Below are 21647 nucleotides of genomic sequence, written 5' to 3'. Positions count from 1 at the left end.
GGCACGTTAGAGCGCAGATAAAGGACCAGTTTTCCAGTTCTTTCTTTGTTCCTATCTATCTCCTATCTATCCTATCTGCTCTCTTCTATGGGCGGCGGCTTCTCCTTTTAGGCAGTATTCCGAGCCGGCATGAACCAAACTTTAGCAAGCCTTTTTTTCCTTCGAAAAAGGAAAAAGTCAGTTTTGAACTGATATTCAAGAAAAATTCTTCAAAAATAAAATTCTTCAAGTACTTAATCAGAATTCTTTGGGCTGAAATACTGCAATGGTATTTTTCTGACCCAGACATTCCTCAGCTGTTGATGTAGTTCAGCAGGCTGACTCCCTAAGTGGCTTAGCATGTGCTCGAAGGGTGATCGGCCACGAGGCGCAAGCGCCTTCTAAGATGCCTTTCCTGAGTGACCTCATCCATATGCATCAGCATCACCGGCGATGACTTGAGAATAAATTAATGCTGCCACACAGCTAAGCGCGAAAACATCTTTACAATGTCCGGAGCAGCTCAGATTCCAGATGCCGACTTCTCTCCAAACGGCACTGGTGACATTTTTCATTCCAGATCACATAGTGATGATATTACATACTCCAGGAACCCCCACAAACTCTCTTTTCCCAGAAAAAAAAAATGTGTGCATGCCCTGGACACTTCTCACTAAAGCTGAACACTGTTTCGGGGGAGATAAAGATGCCTTTTTTTCTCTCTATTTATAAACTATGAAATCTAGTCTTTTCTATAGTCTGAACATATAATCTATCTTTTCCCAAAACCACAGTACTCAAACTTGCTGCTTCAAACAACATTATGTAAGAAAGGATGTGTGTGTGTGAGAGAGAGAGAGAGAGAGAGAAAGAGAGAGAGAAAGAGAGAGAGAGAGAGGTGTTACTGTGTACTTCACCGTTATAGGAAAAGAAATAGCAGATCACCATTTCACCTTAAGATGTTTTCCCCAGTTAAAACAGACTCTGAAAATTAGGCACCTGATAGAGAGTCCAGTCATAGCAAGCATGAGGGGCATCCAGATAAAAGCCACGTATCACAGCACTCGAGTCCACTGGCTCGCCAGTCTGGCTGAATTGGTGAGCTCTGGGTTCAATGAGAGACCTGGCCTCAAAAAACAAGGCACAGGACAACTGAAGAGGAGGACACTGGACGCTGACCTCTGGCCTCTCCAAGCACACACACACACATGAGCACATACATGCACACACGCATGAGCACACACGCGCAAACACACATGCACAAGCACGTGCGTACGAATAATTAAGGTCTTTTAGAAGTCATTGGCAGAGAACTGACTTCCAGTTTAGAATTCAGTCAACATGTGAATTCTGTCTATACGCATAGTCTCCTTAGAACCAGGCAATGAAGGCTTTTCAAGGATTCTGAGAAAAATTACAAGGGATGAATAACAGGAGATGAATAAAAATGTCACCCCGGGTTTGAAAGGATCGCCCGAGGCCCTTGCAGCCTCGGGTTTTATTACTTGCACTTCACGTCTCTAAATCCCACAAACTGCTTCTCAGCCTGGAGAGATCAGCTCCCGGAGCGGGACCTCTGACAGGTTTATTCACAGTTCACATCAGTGCCTGCTTACTGCCTGTCTCCTATACATTAAAGCCTGTGCTCGGTGAGTTTATGGCCTATTTAATCCTGTCATCACGCTACCTGGGGCAGCTGGGGCTTCTGGGGAGCCTCCTTTAATGACAGTCCTAACTGACTCTTCTAAGCCCTGCCCCTCTGAATGTCTCCTTCCACCTAGTACGATGGCGGCTTTGATTCCCATGGTGCTAGCGGTCAGGGACACGGACTCTTCAGAAAGTCCACATTTCCAAACCACCAGAAAGTTTGCTGTTTCTGCCGTCAAACTGAAACAGGATATGGGATGGTGCTACGTGAGGGCCTCCCAAGACAGCCTGGGTGCTACTGCAATGATGACATCACACAACAGCATTTTAGTGTTCACCCAACGTTCGCTCTATAACACAGAAACACAAATCACTGGATCATTTCATTATCAAAGACCCAATGTGGATCAAATTGAAAGGAAACCAAGGTTGAGAGATGAGCACCATTTCATTCATTCATTCACTCACTCGTCTGTCTGTCTGTCTGTATCTATCTATCTGAAACAAAGTCTCTCAGGGAAGTCCTGTCTGTCCTAGAACTTACTCTGTTCCAGACCAGGCTGGCCTTGAACTACGACTGGCCTGCCTCCGCCCTGTGTACTGAGATTACTGCACCGTGTTTTTAAAAGGGAAATGTCAGTTTACCTGCAGAGAGCCTCGATGGCATCTCTGTCCAAGAAATCATGTTCTCTCTTGACCAGAGCCACATCAATAGGGAACAGGAGATCTGTAGGAAGAAAAACAAACAAACAAACAAACAAGTACAGTTGAGTGACCAGGCTCTGGCCAAATTAGCTTGTTTCGGCAATGCACTATCTACTGTTCCCACAACTCCTCGTTCCCTCTGTGGGCACATGTGGCGATTCCACTCGTGGTTTAAGCCAGTTCTAAAGCAGTTTAGGAACTCCAAGTTACTTCTCTGTCGCAGAAATGGTTCAAAACACTTTCTGCCTTCAAACTAATTACCAGGCAGTAAACACCTGTTCTAAGTTATAATTTAAGCCAGGTTGAATACAGTAAAGAGTCTCCTTTGTGATGGGGCTTAAAAAAATGTCTTTGCTCACCAGCCACCAGGGAAGGGGCCACAGGAAAAACAAAAGCATCCCAGAGACAAAAAACGGAACCCTGGCCAGGAAAGATTCAGGGAACAATGGCCAAGGGCAGCTGGAGGGACGGGTCCATTTACATGATAGGATATACTGCAGAGAATCCAAGATATGCTATTCTAAAACAAATATTAGCACTTCCATATGGCAGCCAAAGGGTTAACTCCCAAGTAAACCAAAGGCCTAACTACACACTTACTGCAAAACAATGGCAACCATGCCCCTAAATCTGTGAGGGTCCAGTGCTCTCAGAACAAGGAACTACTGGCATCAGACTGAGAGCCAGAAGAATTGCTCTGCACAGCCTGCAGAGAGAGCGAAATAGTGATTACAAGCCTGGGGACCTGGGGATCTACAGGGAGAGGGGTGGAGAAGGGTTGCTTACAGGGTGTGGATGGGAAGCTGGCTGGGAGGAGCAATGACTAAAGCTATGGCGTTACTGAGATACCTATGAGTGACCACAACTGTATTTTTGAAAACGGCTAAGTAGACAGAGGATTATGAATGTTCCCCCAGACAAAACAATAAGAAATATTTGGGATGACAGCTATGCAGGTTCTGATTACTACATATTATAAACATGTAATACAATGGTATGCCATGCTTTACAATATATACTCTGTGTCAACATAAAATTGAAAAAAAATAAATATGCTTCTTGGGTTCAGGATTTTGAAATAAAAATCCCTTCAATTTCCGGACATGATGGCATGTGCCTTTAGTTACAGCAAAAGCAGGCAGATCTCTGAATTTCAGGTCAGCAGGGTATACACAGAGGTTTGACACCAGCCATAATTACAGTAAAACCCTGTGGATTATGGTATCCAACAGAGCAGAGAGGAGAAAGACTACTAGGAATGATGAAAACATGGCAATAGCTCTGAAACTCTCCTGGGTAAAGGTAACTCCTGCCAGTGTGCAGTCCAGCGATGAATGCTGATAAATGGCCTTTCCAGTAGAAGGCACATACAGTGTCCCAACTCTGTGGGTCCACCAAGGAGCAGAAGCCATCATGCCGACAGGATCATCATCATCATCACCATCACCACCATCATCCCAACAGGATCATCACTACCATCACCATATTATCACCACCATCACCATATCATCACCACCATCACCACCATCATCCCAACAGGATCACCAACATCATCATCATCATCATCACCGCCATCATGACAACAGGATCATCATCATCACCACCATCATCATCCCAACAGGATCATCACCACCATCACCATCATCATCACCATCATCACCATCATCCCAACAGCATCACCAACATCACCACCACCATCCCAACAGAATCATCACCATCATCACCACCATCATCACCACCATTATCATCACCATTATCATCACCATCCACACAGTTCCCTTGGCCTTCCAAGTAGAAAATGCACTGCTGGGATGGACATGGCAAAGGTTCGGAGCTGTGGCTAACTAGTCACACCCTTGTTTCTGAGTTGACTTCAGTGTTCTTAACTTACAATCACTGGTTTTACAAAATGGGACAGAATTCCTTATTTCTAAGGATAACACAGCGTCTTTTGGAAAACAATGTTGAAAGCTATCTCAGTATTAGTTTACCATCTATTCTTTTGTTTTTACTGGAGGCAAGAGTTGGATTCCTTTGACCCTGACTGATAATATATGCAGACCAAGGACATTGTTACAGTTCGATGGCCAATGGAGATCTGTAGGGAATTTAGTATTCCAAGTTTATACTTCTCCATCAGAAGACAGAGGGATGGCTAGTGATACTGTCATAGTGACCACACAGAGAAGGATAACAGTGAATATGAATGCATATTACTAAATAGAATCACGGTCACATAGCCTACCCTTTCGGGACTCAGACTCTATTAAATAATAAGCCGAGATCAGAGGAAATACTTTTAAATAGTATATAACATAAAATCTATGAATGCAAATGGGAAGTTTTAATGTCCTTGCCTGCTAAGCATATGTGAAAAAGCAACCATGCTATTTCCGCCCTTTCTAAGTTTCTATGCTATACTAAAGGTCAGTTTTGTGATCCAAATGAATAACAATTCTGTTTTTTAAAAAACACCCAGTAATGACTCACTGTGAGGAATGCAAGAATTCAATCAATTTTCGTCTTATTTGCCTAGACTGTTTATTGAAGGAACTGGTTTTTACAAAATGATGGTTTACTGATGGGCAGAAGCAGTCTGAACCCAACTTCCAGCCTGGGTGTAGAGGGAGGAAGTGAAAACCTGCTGGCACCAAATGGAGCTAATCAGCAAGATGAGGGATCTGTGGGCGGCCGTGCCACCGAATGTGTGTAGCTCGTTCACCTGGCATAGGGGAGAGTGAGGTGGGAATGACTGCCCAGAACCTGGGCCAGCACATCCCAGAGACAGCCTAGGCTTCAGATGACTTGGAGAGGTGCGGCAGATACCAGCAGAGACGACGGAGCCTGCGTGTTAGGACTGTGAAGGCATACAGGGCGACTGGAAATTGGATTCACCAAAACCAACAGGCACAAGAAGGCGCCTCTTAGCAGCGAATCAACACCCCAAAAGGACATAATTGAAGGAAATTTAATCTTAAAGAGGAAAACAAAAGCCCAGCCACTGGAAATCCAATTACCTTTCCCTAGCTCCAGGAGAGCTGTAAATTAGAGAAGCAACAAGTGCCGTTCCTACTTCCACCTCCAAAGCCCTTCAATAGGTCGGAGGTCTTGTCTGAGGGCAGGCAACTCCACCACGCTAAGTGTTGTGTTAAAAACCAAAATAAAAGAACAATAAGAAATTGTATATATGCTGTGAAACTGAGGGACACTAAGCTATTTCAGAACATAAAAGTAAATAATCACTGAGCGCCACCGAAAGACTACGTTAGGAATCAATCACTCCATGCCTTCCTTGATTTGAAAATTGCCTATAAAATGAGAGCCTTCACCCCACGGTCTAGTGTCTTTGGTATAGGAAGGTACTCTGTACACCACCAAAAGAGAAACATAAATGCTAATCCAGCCATAAACATCTTCATCTACATCTACAATGTAGATCTTCTACAATGGTGTAGACACCTTTGTACACCTTCATCTACAATGGTGTAAGACAGGCTAGGGCAATGGTGGGAGTAACCATCACTGGTTACTTTGGGAGTAACCAACCAAGATCTGATTTGATTTAAGACCCACGCCATGAAATGGAATCCATACCCGACATGGCTTGGGTGTGCAAGAATCTAAGACTAGAGAGTCCAGGGACCTTGGGTAAAATCAAGCACTACTGATCTTAAAACAAAACAAAACAAAACAAAAAACCAACAACCTGTAGCGCTACAAGGACTCCTAATGACACTCTGCTAAACTCACGGACCACTGTCTTGCTTAGTCATCAGCAGAGAAGCACCATCCCGCAGCAGATGGGAACAAATGCAGAGACCCAGAGCCAGACATTATGCAGAGACTGAGAGACCTCGGAACACTCAGTTCTAATGGGTGAGCGTTTCTCCCTCCAGGTTCCTGCCTTGAGTTCCCCCCTGATATCAAATCCCCCCCTCACCCCCTCAGGAGGCAGGGAACCCTGAAGTAGTGGTGTCAGTCAGAAAGAGTTCAGTTCTGTCACCAGAGAGAGAAAGAGAGAGAGAGAGACAGAGACAGAGACAGAGACAGAGAGACAGATAGACAGAGAGAGAGACAGAGACAGAGAGAGAGAGAGACAGAGACACAGACAGAGAGAGACAGAGACAGAGAGAGAGAGAGAGAGAGAGAGAATATCAAACAAACAAACAAAAAACAAAACAAAAACCTCAAAATCCATGAAGTTGTGTGGGTAGGGAGGTGGGGAGGATCTGACAGGAGTTGCCCGAGGGGAAAAACATGATCAAAATACATTGTACAAAAATTTTAAATAAATAAAAACAATTAAAAAATTAAATATTCAAAAGAAAATGATCTATAAAATGGAGTTCACTATTTCAAAGCTGTGATCATTTTAACATAATTTCATGTGCAGATAATAGGCCTCCCATTGAAATGAACAGCTAATTCATCTCAATGGATGCAGAGCACTTAATATCGGCCCATGGAACCAGAGCCTCAGAGAAGGGGTTAGAGGTGACTGTCCCTAGCATCCTGTCAACTTGACACAAGCCAGGGTCAAGTAGGAAGAAAGAACCACAACAGAGAAAATGCCTCTATCAGATTGGCCTGTAGGCAAGTCTGTGCTGTAGTTTCATGATTAATGATTGATTTGGGAGGGTCCAGCCCACTGTGGGCAGGGCCGCCCTTAGGCAGGTACTTCAGGGTACTGTAAGAAAGCAAAGCCAATAAGCTGTGATCCCCTATGGCCTCTACTTCAGTTCCTCCTCCTCCCGGGTTCCAGCTCTGACTTCTCTTTGTGATGGGGTGTAAGCTGTCAAGACAAAATAAACCCCTTTCTCTGCAGGTTGCTTTTGGTCATATTGTTTATCACAGAGACAAAGTCCTTGATTCCTGCGGTCAGTGTCACCACGAATATGCTGACGTCAGATAAGATGGCAGCCTCGCCTTACCTTCATAAAGCTGTGCATACTGGGGGAATCCAGTTACCCGCAGCCAGTCGCAAGCTTCCTTGGCTTCAATTTCTAGAGACAAACAGAAGACAACTTTGTTAGCCACGTTATCCCTCCGTGTGACTTTCCTGCATCAACAAAGTGCATTCTATCAGACAAGTAAAAGACAGCTTCTGTAAAACATATATACCTACAAGCAAAGGAACCGGCAAAAAGTTCACTTCATACCCAAAGGCTTACATTTTACACATCCTTCCATCTTTTTAGAATGAATGTAATGATCTGTTTTCTCCTTAGGGGCACAGCCATGCATAAGGCTCTGGGACTGATCCCCTGTGCTGCAGAAATCAAAACAAACAAAATCCAAGATGGCTTCCCAGCAGTAAGTTACTCCGTGCTGCTTCTGGACACGCTTCCAAAACGAGACACACAAGGACAGAAGGGGTTGAATAACTGATCTGGAGCCCAGCTGGTCTAACAAGGCTTATTATTTTCTGCTTCAACAAAACCCCGCCAGATAACACGCTGACATCCAGAGAAGAACCTGGCTGGGCACAGTTGCAGCCCCTGTGGCGTCTGTGGATTGGGCCTTTTGCTAGCCAAAGACAATGACAACATGCCTTCAGGAGCACCGTATTCCTCAGTGGGAGGGAGTCGCAGCAGGCTGCCTCAGGAAACCAAGGGCACGATGTCACTGAATCCCAGCCTCTTGGCAGGCTAACTGCCTAATAAAGGCCCCACTTCCCCGTGGTTAAACATCTTGTAGATAGTATTGCTAAACAGAGGGGCCAAGAGCAACTGACACGCTGTGTTCAAATCCACTCAGGCACGTATTTCCAATCCTGTTAAAACCGACTCGCGGAGGTGGTCCTGGACACATTAATTAGTTTCTGTGTTTGCACAAAGAATATTCCTTTCAACTCCTCTTCCCACCTTCTTCAGGCCATTAGAGTGCTTGGTTATTTAAGGCTATTCACTTTACAGACGTCTCCACATTGCTTAATCAATGCCAGATTCCCATCTTCATTAAGCCAGATGTCAATCTGGTGGCCACTATTACAGATACACGCATCACGTTACTTTTGTCTACTAAAACGTTAAGGTTTCCTGTTTTTTCTTTTTTTTTAATTTTAACTTATTCTTTTTATTTTCCCTTGTCCTTTCAAGAAGAGCAACTTTTAAAAACTTTGATTTGCCAAGGCAAGTTGGAATGTCGTTTCTAGGCACACCAGGGAGCAAACTGTGATTTTTCCGAGTGAGTTAATACCCAGCTGAAATGAGGGTTACACTGGGCCGTTAAGAAATAGCGTCTTAAAGGTTGCTTTCGTGAGTCATTCTAGCATGGTGATGTAGCAGCTCAACTAAACACAAGGTTCAGGACCCGATGGGCAAGAGGCTATCCGGGTATCGACACAGAAGAACTTCCTCGCTTGCGCTGAGTAAGGTGCACAGATGTGAATCACCTGAGCCCAAGCAGTCTTCTTCATGTATTAATTTTTAAATTAAAATCAGTGCATGTATTTATTGCACTAATAATAATTTATTGCACTAATAATAATTTATTCGTGATTGTGTGTGTGCATGTGGGCCTGTGCCCTAAGGGGTAATGTGTGGGGGTCAGAGGACAATTTGTGGACGTCTGTTCTCTCCTCTGACCACATAGGTGTGAGACAGATGCTCAGGGCTGGTGGCAAGCACTTGCTGTCCAATCCGGCAGTGCTCACGTATTTTTTTTCAAACTCCAAGTCTTGTCTTCCTAAGGGATTAAGAAAGTTTTAATAAGATTGTAAAACAGCTTCTGGGAGAGTATTTTAAGGAGGAAAAACAAGAACGCTTAACATTTTATTTTAAAGATTATGAAAATCAAAATTTCCCTCTGAGTAGCCCTCCTGATTCCCAAAGAAAACTACAGAAAGAAAAAAGGCTGCTTGTTTTTAAAAAGAAGTGTTTTATTTTTAATGTTTTTTTTTTATTTTTGGAAATTATATTCCACCATTTCATTTCACCCTCCCATTTTTTCCCTCCAATACCTCTCAAATCCCCTCCTTGCTCTCTGGTAAATTCACAGCTTTTTTTTTTTAAAAAAAAAATATTTTATGTATATGGTTGTTTTCCCGAATGTAGATCTGTGCACCATGTGTTTACTGGGTGCATAGAAGAGGGTGTTGGAGTCTCTGGATCCGGAGTTACAGATAGCTGTGGGCCACTGTGTGAGTGCTGGGAACCGAACCTGGGTCCTCTGAAAGAGCAACAAGTGCTCTAAACCACGGAGTCATCCCTCCAACCCCACAGATTCATGACCTCTTAAAAACATTTCAAATCATTCAGTTTCCATGTCCTTAGAGAATATTTCCAAAGAACAGACTGCTGGACGCAGGATCATAGGTGGTTTAAAAGGGGTACTTGCTTTCTTATTCTTTCAATTAAAAGTCAGGTGACTAGAAACTCTGAGCATTGGTCCATTTTGGGGCACATGCAGACAGGGCACAAGGCTAGTGTTCATACAAAGGCTTCATCAGGCTCCAGCTTAGACGATTCGGACACCTATTTACAACATGCTCTTGATTTTCTCATTCAAGTGGTTTTGTGCTGAAAAATGGGAAAGAGGCAATGTATTTTTCTAAAGCATCTTTACATCTGTTAACGGAATCCCTTACCTACGAGAAGAACCTTTCACCTACATTAATCAGGTAAGGTACCAGGCAATTTCAGAAACACCCAGATGTCTACAGCTGGCTTGTGTCTCAGTTATTCCGTATCATTAAGAAAATGGCATGTTCTCATATAACCCCACACTGATGTCACCCAGTCACTTTCAGGGCCACCTGGCTAGAAAACAAATGATGTGAGCTAGGGAGATGGCTCCGTGGAGAAGAGCATTTGCTCTGCAAGCGTGAGGACCTGGGTTCAAGTCCCAGCACCCATGTACATGCAGACAGGTGGATCCAAGAAGCTCCAGCCAAGCCTGAGCCTTCTGCACGCCAGTTCATTTCCTCACACTGATCCTTATACACGCTCACAGCACCCTCAAGATACAAGATCCTAAAACGCAGGTGGAAGCAGTCAACCAACTCCCCTTAAGAATGAGCTCTATGTCCCAGGTGAGAAGGGAAACAGGGGCTCACAGAAGGCTAGTTTGTAGAGAGCGGGCTTTTCCTTTGTTAGGGAGGCAAGGGACCAAGTTTAAGATGCCAAAGCAGAACCAGGGAGATGGATGTTGGGCTAATGAAGTTCTTGCACACGTCTGACTAGCTGTGATAGATCCTGGAGCCCTTGGTGGAGAGAACTGATGACTGAAGGCTGTACCTTCACCAAAGCGTGTGTTGCACATGCATGTGTGCGTGCACACACACACACACACACAACCAGGAAACACCACAGCCTGTTAGCCAGTCACTTCAGCATCTCCCCCAGTCACTGTGAACACCTGGCTCGATGGGCAGACCTCTTCCTTGAGTGCAGGTGTGTGGTGTTGTGCGCGCCCGGAGGATGGTGTTTTCTAAAACAGCGAGGCCACCAGGCTTGAAAGCACAATGGCCACACAATGAAACTTGCGGACGAGGGGTTCTGCTAAGCAAGCAACAGACACATATGTTAAGGAGGAAACAGGAAATTTTTCTTGGAAGCAGCTTAGCTGTTGGTCGTTCACAGAGCAGTTCTGGGCGTGAGATGAGTGAGTGCTGAGACCTTTTGTGCACGGCCGGGGACCCTTAGCCCGTATTTACACATTTCCTGGCTGTATCGGGTGCCCCCCATCTTCTCGCTTCACCTTAACTGTAGTCCTTTACCCACGACAAGTCACTGTAAGTCTGCCAACTTCCCGAGCCAGCAGCCACCTTGCTGCTGAGCTCTGCAGGTTGAGTGACAGCCCAGGAGTTTAAAAGGGCTGCAATACCATCACAGTGGGAACCTGGGGGGTTTCTTTCCTTCTTTCCCTGTACGCCAGCCCATCACAGGCTCCAGCAAATCTGTTTCTTCAAAGAAACGCTAAGAAATTAGGGAATGCTACAAAGAATGTGAGCACTTTCCCCGGTCCCTTGGAAGTCCTGCTATAAGGCAGAGGTGTGGGCAAAGGTTCCCGTGTCCAGAGCTGCTCAAGCTCTGGGCAGGCAAGTGGGGCTTTCAAATCCAAACCAAGATTCATTCCTGCCCCTGGGTGACATGGATTCCTTCAAAGGGAAGAAAGGGCCGGCTTATCAGGTTCTGGCCACCAGGTCAAGGAGGTCAGCGGTGCACACAATGGCTTTAGTAACAGCCCACCTTCACTTCGTGGGTGGGGCTCATGAGGCGGGTCATCGGGAGGCGCATCCAGGTCCTCCAGGAGCACAGAAAGGTGGTAAGGCGTCAGGAACTTCTTACAAAAGCCAAAGACCACCCAGCCCCATGTATTCAGATTGGTTTCATCGCAGCATGGACATCTTATTTTATAAACGCTCCCTAAGCCCTGCTAGCGTAGGCAGGACTGACTCCCCTAGGAGTCACATGCCACCTCCCCACAAGTCCCCAGTGTAGCAGTTCTCAACCTGTGGGTCGTGACCCCTTCACAGGGGTCGCCTAAGACCTTGGAATCCACAGATATTTACATCACAATTCGTGGCAGTAGCAAAATTAGAATTCTTAAGTAATTTTATAAAATAATCTTAGGGTTGGGGAGTCAGCACAGCATGAGGAACTGTGTTAAAGGGTCCCAGCAGTAGCAAGGGTGAGAATCACTGTCCTACCGTATTGTATTCTTTTCTCTGGGATTCTAACAACTCTTGGTTAAACCTCTCTCCCCATCCCCACTCCCAACCAGGTCCATGAACTACCTAGACTGGTTTTCACTAACCGCGTATTTCCTTCTGCCCCACCTCTGCTTACAATTGTCCAGTGACTTTCTATCACCTTTGACTCAAAATTTAAATCCCTCGGCAAAGTCCTTGGGCCTTCCTAACCTAGCCTCTGCCGGTCTCTTCAGATCTTGAAAGGCCTCTAAGGGTAAGCTCTCTTAGTTCCCAGGATGCCCAGAATGGAGTCTCTCTTCAGACTCCCATAGCCCCTACCCCGCCACATACACCTTTACCTCACAAGCTTCCCCCTTTTAAATTCAGGTCCATCTCAAAATACTCCCTTTTGTACACTAGAACCACACATTTATTTGTCTTAAAAATGTAAAGAAAAGGAAGTTTAGCAATATTTTCATTTCTTCAAAGGCAGACTCAGAACTTTCACCTGACAACTATAAAAATAATGTTAAACACGCACAATTGCCAAAAGGCTGGTTATCAGGAGTTATCTATGCAGAACGAATTCCTGCTAGGGCCAAGTCCCATAGAATACTTACTTCACATTTATTAAACGCCAATGTTATCTACTCGCAGGAGGGATTCTGAGGGCATCTAAGCTGCATTCCTACCTCAGGTGCCTAAAAGAAAATTCCAAACATCTAAGGCACATATTCTGGAAGTTTCTGGGAGTCAGAGCAATCCTTCACTTGGGGCTTTGGGCAGACCCAAATCCATTGGTGGGGCATTAAGTGAAAGAAAGCAGCCTGCATTTTTTTCCTTCGACAGTCTTTCCTTTTTGAACGAGGTGAGTTGCTAGCTATCTTCAGGGATAATCAAAACCCCAAGCTTCTGCCAAGCAGGAAACCAGGTGGAAAGGCATGCCACAGCCCCAGAACAGGGGGCACAATGACCCTCCGCCCTCTTCGCTGGAATTACTTACGTTTCTCAAGAGCTCTCTAGGGCCCGTGTGTTTGTTAAGTCCCAAGTGATTTAAGTCAACACCAGTGAGGCCCTTTCCCTCAGTGGAAAGCCCAAACATGGGCATATAAAATCAGGGTGCTGACCACACCCCCACCTATGCCCTCTCCCATGCCAGACCCTCAACTGATCCGGGCTCCCTGGCTTCCTCTTGCTCACCCCATCCCACGCTCATCTTCCACAGCGTGTTCTGTTTACATTCCGTGTGCTCGCTTTGTAAGCTCCGAGAATATTCCGTCCTTTTCCTTCACTGATACCCCCAAACCTCACACTATTTTGCGGCAGCATGGTGGGTCCCTCAACAAATAAACAACCATGCAAATCAACCAATGATTTCATTTTCATCCTAGTAAGCTTAGTCTTCTGATTAGTAACTCCAGCGAGGACCTGTTATACACACGGATGTCTACAATTGGAAGTGCCTATGTACGTATGCACACACATGTAAACCTGACGTTTCACACAACCGTTACAATACCTGTTCTCTAAGCTTTGGCTTCCCACACTTCCTTTCTGCCTACTGGTTCTTCTCCAGGACACAGTCTCTCCCTATTCACTTCCACAATCCTAATTCCTCTCAAAGTATTGACATTAGAAACTGTTTTAGGAACATTTCTCAGTGGTATGTATGGATGTTTGGTGACAAGCGTCACTTAAACGTATAAACTGCTTTTTAATGAAGTAATGCGTTGACCTGTTTCATGAAGGCCATCTTCATGGCATAGAGAAGAACATAATACCCCAAATACTTGCTAAGGGGGAGGCCTCCAGAGACCCCCAAACTAAGTCTAATTTTCACAGAAAACCCTTCGGCCTGTAGAAAACTCTTGGAATTCTGTTTTTTCCTGGGCTGTAAAGCTTGACCTCTCAGGAGACTTTCTGACTCCTGCGGAGGCAGGGCGCTGTGTGCTGACATGCATGGGGACCTTGCTCCTTCTAAGGGAACTGGTCCAGCTTTTGGACAATCTGCTCCAATTCAGAGGCACCAGATGGCGTCCCCAGGCCGGAGAGTTTCTTGCCCATTCCAGGACACTCTCATTTAAATTACCTGGCCCAGTGGGCTCTCAGTAACTAGTAAAAAGATGGAAGCGGGTGCAGATTCTTTTTAAATGTTCTCTCCATCTGTTGACGATTTGGAGGGAGCTAAGCCGCTCCCTCCAAAGACTTTCTAGGAGAGTCTTCCTAGAAATAACATAAGGAGGGGAATAAAGAAGCCACTTTCCCCCGTGATGGGATGACAAGTTAATAAAGGGTTTTTACTTTGCAAGGAGGGAACCTCTCTGGAGACACCCTGAAAGCCTATACCTTGATTGAGCACTTGAGGGAACACTTCGGCGACCCAGAAAGGACATCAAGTGACATTTCCTTCAGGGGGCCCCCATTTTGCACAGGCATTTGCAAAGTACTGCTTTTACCATTGGAACCAGGCAAGGGCGAGCGGCTCCCATCACTGCCAGTCTGGGCTGATGAGCGCTCCCGGGTGGCGGGCTGTCAGGAACTTCCAGCCTCCACACCGAGGCACCTCATTTCCAGGAATAGAAAATATCTCCCAGCTAATCAAAACTTGGCACCTGCGTTCCGGGACAAAGAGGTCAAACCCGAGAGGGAACTGATCCATTAAGGAAGTGGACGCAGTAGCATCATCACCTCTTGCTGTTTTATGCCAATCTAGGAGGGAGATAAAAATAGAACTTTGCCCCCCGCCCCTCCAGCCCTCACGCCACAGCCCCCATTCTTTTACGTTATGTGATGGGAATATCATCGCAAAGCCCATTACTTTGAATGCCAGTTAAGAAAAAATACCATTAGGAGCCCACCGTCTGTCAATCAATATGTACACATCTGCGTATTTCAAGGATTCTGTATCAAATACTTAAGACTAAAGAAAATGGCTTGGATTAGGTCTTAGGGTGCTAACTAACTACATGAAGACAGTTTCAAGAAAGGGGGTGACATAGCTTTTACACACCCTTAGTTTACAAAGCCTCAATTCCGTAAAAGGTGGCACAGGTCTTGAGGTTACACAGTTAGTTTCTGAAGGCCAGATACCTGATTACAAACCTAGAGTCGACCCATCTCTGTGTTGAGAGTCTGGCGTACACGACAATTGCTTCTCTCTGTATGTTAGCGGGGGCCTTTATCCCAGGGTCCGCCAGGAGGACCAGAACAAGTGAAAATAAAACACTTAAAAATCATGAAGCCACAACCTGAAGTTAGATTAAGAGACTAGCAAGAAATTCCAACGGAAACAAAACAGCAGCAATGAAGAAGGCCAGCACTACCTTACCTCTATTTTAGTCCTTTCTGACCAGATTAAAAAACAGAATAAATTAAGAAAGGAATGAAATACGACACTATGGTTCATCAAAGACCAATGAGAATAGAACGTGGTCAATACTGGTTAAAGGCATTAATTGACCGCCTCCCTTGGCCTAACCTAAGTTGCGCAAAGATGCTTTTCAATTTGACACGCTGAATTTTTTTTTTTTTTTTTTTTTTTTTTTGGTCTGGGTTGGGTTTTTGGTAGTCAAACTTACACAGGTTAGGTAAGAGTGGTGTATCCCCACCCCTACACGATCCGATCAATACCAAAATAACGTAAGAAAAAAGAAGCATATTCCCATCTTTGTGATGAATTAACTAACCATTTTCTTTAAAATTGCTGGGAATCTCCGCAGCCCAAGCACACACAATTTAAGAGTTAAATTTTAACTCATATTCATCTACTTAATTTCTTATAAACACTTAATGTGAGGGCCATTTTGTGAGGACCCCCTTCTGTTCACACAAGCCACAAGGAAGGGCTCTGGAGTGTCACTGGGTTGACTGTGACCTTGGACAGTGAACTTCTTTCTAGCTCAGCAGGGGACAGGCTTTTCCGAGGAGGCCTTTGCAAAGTTCTGGAATTTCCCTTGCAGTGACTTCCACGGATGCCCAAACATCACACAAAATCCCCTTTCCACATCATACGATTTGGTTTGGAAGAGGGAATTCGGTGGACACTAGCTCTCTGACGAGGCCTCCATTTTATCCAGACTGGAGAAAGCCATCCTGGATCTGCCACCCGAGTGTGACATAGGGCCCACAGTCAGGATGGCCTGGCTGCAGGGCAGACCCACACCTGGGTCACAGGCCATTTCACTCCCAAGTCTTTTCCTCGCCGGCTTCCTAAGCGTGCTGGGCCTGGGAATGCTACAAGCCCAGGGTGTGGAACACTTTTGTCCCTCCGACATCCTTTGGAGACTGCCACAGGAGAAGGAAGGCGCCTCGCGACAAGAATCAGGAAGCCACTTCCAGGTCCCTCCTCAGGACACTGAAAGGAGGGGCGGGCGAGAGATCAAAACGTGGATGGATGGAGCGGAGGTGTCAAAGGCATCTGGGGACCCAGCGTCACAGAGTCCACTGCTCCAATACCTTTTGGTTTTCCCCCTACCAGGGGAGAGGCTGGCCTAAGAAGGCCGCCAGGTAGAAGTAGATGTGAGTGGGAAGTACCCAGTACCATAAACACCTAAATCTCGCGAGAGAACAAACCCGGGGAGCCTGATGAAGAGAAAGCTCTCCATTGTGCGGGCTTGGGGACTTGGGGTGCAATCCACACTTTACTTCGAGTGCCCAAGAGCCTTACTTTTCAGCAGGCAGAAATTCTGTAAGATGTCAATTACTGATACCTAGCACACACATTTCTCTTAGAAAGCATTTCAAAGTATCTTCACTAGAGAAAACATGGCTCCATCCCGTGGAAGGCAGACTTTTCTGAAAGTGGTCCCTGGGACTCCCCCAGATGTTAAAGACAGAAGCTCATCTCTAGCTGCTAGGCGATGATCACCTGATCACCTTACGGGTTCCCCAGGAGCACAGAGGCCTCAGGAAAAAGCAGTCTTTGTGAGGCATGACCGGAACATCCTAGAAAAGTCTGACTCCTGACTGTCAGGGCCTACGAGAGCATACAAGCTAAACAAGCAAGGTTGTCTTCCTGCCTGCCACTACTTGGGCTAGCAAGGACGAAATAGCTAGTATAAAATAGGTCAAGGCAGAGTCAGGCAATTAACTGCCCCCCCCCTCAAGTGCTCCTCTCCTTATCATAAATCTCCAGAATCCTCAACAATAACACAGGGGCCACCTTGGGGAGAAGTGTTGACAGACAGGGTGGGCTGACAGACAGGCCTCCACAGCTGGAAATCTACCCACTTCATAGTAACTGAGTGTCCCACTACAGTCAGGCCCCCTTGGCCTCCATCTCAGAGACCCATGGTCAACTGAAACCAATGAAAAGTATGAAATGAAACACTTCAGAAACAACTTATAAGTCTTCAATAACTTCTACTATGGCTTATTGTCACAATGGCCCTATCTTACGGTTTCTGTTGTGAATCTTTTACTGTGTCTGACTTATGAATCATAAATCATTTATCATAGGAATGTATCTACGGGGGAAACATGGTCTACTGATGGATGGCCATGTCCATGGTTTCAGGAACTCATGGGCACCTCGAGACATATTCCCCAAGGTTAGAAGAGGACTACTGTCACTTGAGACCGACAGAAAACACCCCTGATTGCACACAGTCACAGCAGTAACTTGCTCCTATATATATAAAAATTGTGACCCTCTTGCGTGGTCTCCCTTCAAAGACGACTGGTACTTGACTCCACATTCCTCTGTTCACAATGGCCAGAGTCAGAAATAGGACAGCTGTGAACGTCTGTTCCAAAACCCATTTTTCTTCTCATTTCACAGCCCTGAGGATCAAGGAGGCCTTGGGCTTTTCAGGCCAGAGTAGGCATTTAACTCTTTAGAAACTGGGCTAGTTTTAACTTGACCTTGACCACACAGGAGGAAAACTGTCTACAGACCGGTCGCGATCAAAGTGAGCATGCTGAGACTCAGAGGGACAGCTATGTTTAGGTATCAGAATCACTCTCAGGCACTGGCTCCAGCCATGTATCACTGGCCTGCACAAATATTACAAACGACAAAGGACAGCAGCCACCTTTCCGCTACTTTGTTTGGCTAGTCGGGAGTCTGGGTACCTGGGCCAGGTTGTGCTGACACTCCGCACAGAACCGAGACATCAGTCTGCACCAGTTTGGTAATATCCAGGGGGGGGGGGAAGCGGAAACATCTGAGGCTATTTTTACTTCTGCAGGTCTTCTGGCTGTACAGGGTGAACGGCAGCAGGGTGGAGCAAGTATTGTCTGGAGCCCTGTAGGACTTTTTTTTTTTCTTTTTTGCGCATGGCCTCATTTCCGTCTTCCTGTTGCTAGGAAGGGGAGTTAAGCATGAGAAACTTGTGTTTACAATACTGGCCCATCCTGTCCAGAACAAGGCTCTCTTCAAAAGAGCCCCATTTACTTCGCTCACTGTACTCTGGATGCCCCCAATTCTTCGGGACCAAATCCTTCTTCCTTGAATATTTTCAAATTGAGTATTTACTCGCCCAAGTCATAAAAATACCACTCATTTAAACATTGCATCATGGTTTAGAATCTCCACAGGGACCCAGGGAAACCCAAGTACTATTTTTTTTTTATTTGAAACCACCTTTTGGAGCCTCACCAAGCCTCAGACTGGAAGCATCTTGCAGGGATCTCGTGGGGCCCCTTTAAGTCCCACAGCGCTTCTGCAGTAAGAGCTGGAGTCCTAGACGGTTTAAAACCCACTTTATGCAGAAATACCTTGCTGTGGTCACAACACAACTCTTAATCTGTTCCAGCCTGTTTGGAGCAAGGTGCCACTCAGCTTGCAAGAAAGTAAAATCAATTTGAGAAAAGCAAACTTTGCAAAAAAGACAGCTTGAGAGAAAGTCTGTCTGTCTGCTGGGCTTCATTTTCAACTCTCTGAACAGTAGTACTAATGAAAAAATTATGCAGCCAGGCTAGGGCCAGGCTGCAAATCCGGCATGCCTCAATAAAAGCGAATACAGGCAATCTCCAGCATTTTCTCAGGAAAGGTCTCGAAATAACTTCTGAAGGCACATCTGCTAACCATTTGACACTCGTTCCTCAGGACTTTGGTTCTTCTGTTAGGGGGGCTGCTGCCTCGAAGGGTACCCCTCTGACCATCTGCTGCAATCTGCTTGCCAAGATGGCACTGGGTGCCTCCATTAATTCCACCCTTATGGTCAGCAAATTATCCCGCGGAGGACTAGCCTGCTGTCCAGATGGGAGCAAAATTAGTCAGCCTCTTGGAGCCGCTGATAGGTTTACATTCCGAGTGCAGCAGTCCGCTGGGCTATTATTTCCCCTCATCCCTTCAGCAAACAGAAATTTGCAGGGTTAAAAAAAAAATGTAATTTGAGACTGGGCATTCTGCCTTCTCCAGAGCCTGATTTTTTTTTCTCTACTCAAATGCGTCACATATGCCACCCCCACGAATCTTTCGGTAACGGATGGCTGTGCCAAGCATTCCTCCGAATCACCAGCCACAGCTCGAAACAGCCTCTGACTCTGAGAATGAACCCGTTTGTGACCACGTTGGGTGTAAAAAGCCTCATTGAAAGCAAAACCGGATGGGGCAATATTTTTTTTTTCTCCTCTACCGAGCAGATTAATGACTTTAGGCAGGGCTTCCCTCTTAGCTGTTAGCATCGTTTGGGAACAGAGCGGACGTCAGTATCCGTCACCCCACGAGGCACTTTACGTGTACTAGTTTATTTGAGCCTTACAACTTCCACTGTGTCAACAGTTACTATCCCGAGTTGCGGGCGGCACAGTGAAGTTATGCCATTTTCCAGGGTCGCGCATCTTGCGCGATACTGATCCCCAATTTACTTCCCGCTCATCACTCCTCGCACCAAAGGCCATGCACTGAAATGACTCACAGAGACAGAAAATTACACCAACAGGGTGGGCTGCTGTTCTGGGAGCAACCCTTAAGAAGGATCAAAGGCTCTCAGCTCCTGACATTGGAGGAGGGGACAGGGGCACGGAGAGGGGCACTAGTCCAAGAGGCCGTCTCCTTGATTTTTTTTTTTTTTTTTAAAGCCTCGGGCCTGGAGACGTGTTTCCTTCCTTTTCCCCAGCCCACGAACTCTTCCTCTCACGCCAAGGACGTGGGCATCTACTGGGGGCTTTTCAGGAACCACGTCCAATCACCCCACACAGCGGGAAAGCGCTGAGTTTCCATTTGAACCCCACGTGCGATGGGGGTTGGGGGTGGCCAAGGAGCAATCCAGACTTAAGTCTGCCGAGGCTCAGAGATTTCCCAGCGCTGAAAGCAGGCGAACGACAACAAAAGAACACTTCGGTAAATGCACTCAGAAACAGTGCTAAGGAAACTTTCCTCAAGTACAGCTAAAGTCCACACAGTGCCTTAAATAATGGATTCTTTGGGAAACAATACTGATTTGGAATGTGTAGGGTGTAGGACAGCAAGAAGAGATAGAACCGTCCCCCAAAGAAGTCGCAATGGGGTCGCTCGCCCCTGGGGCCCCAAGGCCAGTTTCTAGGAACAGAAAGAGTCTAAGTCATCCGGACGCCAGTCCGCAGTCCCCCAGGCAATACGTGGCCAAGGGACATGACCCGAATTAAAACCTCCCTCTCCCAACTCTGACCCAAGCTGCTTAAACACACACGTTTTACTACTGAGAGCCTGGGGCGACTCCTCTGCAAGCGTGTCAAAACACACAACTACAACACGGACTTGGCAGGGCGGGGTGACAAGTCCTCTTCGGCCGGTCCCCTCAGCAGCTGACCCCAGGCAGACTAGTCCGACAACACGACACAAGTCCATCTTACGTGTTAGGATCATGGTGTCCGGTTCGTCTCTACACATCAAGGTCGGCGCAGGGCGGCAGGAGAGCACCGGGAACGTCGGGGCAGCCCGAAGCAGTCGGGATCCCACGCCGGGACCCACGGTGGCACCCGGGACGCGAGCCCTCGCGGTAGTCAGCACATCCTGTTTCGACGCTTCCCTGCCCTTCGCCCTAGCTCGGGCAGAATCGTGAGTTTGGACTGCCACCGCGAAAGGAGCGCTCTCAGGGAGCAGGACGCGGAGCTGGGGAGGCTCGGCTCCTGCAGCGTTGACGCTCAGCCATGGTCCAGCCTGAAGCGCACCACCTTCCACCCGCCCGCTGCAGCACCGCTCTGCTCGCCGCGCGCCCTCCCGGCCGCGCCCTCCCACCGAGCCCGCCCCCACGGGCGGGACTCACGCTGCGACCTCGGGCTTCTCTCTGGCTCCGCCCACCGCGCACCAGGTCCCGCCCAAAGCCCGCCCAGGTCCCGTCTGCACCTCCTCCGCCCTTTCGCGGAATGTTTTCCCAGGATCTGCACTTCTGCGGCGGCGGGAAGCGCCTGAAAGTCGCCAACTACTGGCCTCTAGGGTAAAGGCAAAAAGCCTGGAGGATTTTGCTGGGTGCAGAGGTCCGGGCCTCATGCTCACACAACTTCTATCCTTCCCGCCGTGGTCTGTGCACCCGCAGCCTCTCATTCCAGAAGACATCACAAAAACTTGACGTGATGGTAGGGACAGTGGGGAGGTAAGGATGGATCAGTGCCTCTTGATCAGAAAATGGGGAAAAGCAGTCACCTGGTCTTTGGGACACCCAAAGCCCCAACTAAAGCCCTCAAGAGTACATACGGAATATGGGTATTAACATGATTACGGAAATTTTCCCCAGCACATGGGGAAGAGCCAGGATAC

The 21647-nt window shown here is 46.8% G+C and overlaps 1 protein-coding gene across 3 annotated transcripts in view; it reads right to left on the bottom strand.

Moving 5' to 3' along the window:
* Dlc1 (DLC1 Rho GTPase activating protein) overlaps positions 1-21647 on the bottom strand; it is a 360174-nt gene that overhangs the window by 21931 nt on the left and 316596 nt on the right. For 2 of the 3 annotated variants that reach the window (XM_048456595.3, XM_048456596.3), the window contains 2 exons: positions 7263-7334; positions 2272-2353 (listed from right to left, as the gene is read on the bottom strand). In XM_048456595.3, coding sequence (XP_048312552.3) covers positions 2272-2353; positions 7263-7334 — 154 coding nt within the window. Of the gene's footprint in view, positions 1-2271; positions 2354-7262; positions 7335-20743; positions 21088-21647 lie in introns of those variants that run through there. The other variant, XM_048456597.3, reaches the window with a different exon arrangement.

The sequence above is a fragment of the Myodes glareolus genome, chromosome 23 (genome assembly GCF_982192425.1).
Source record: "Myodes glareolus chromosome 23, mMyoGla1.1, whole genome shotgun sequence".
In the NCBI taxonomy this organism is placed as follows: Eukaryota; Metazoa; Chordata; class Mammalia; order Rodentia; family Cricetidae; genus Myodes; species Myodes glareolus.
The sequence above is the reverse complement of the archived record's forward strand: the minus strand, read 5'-3'. Positions and strand labels throughout refer to the sequence as shown.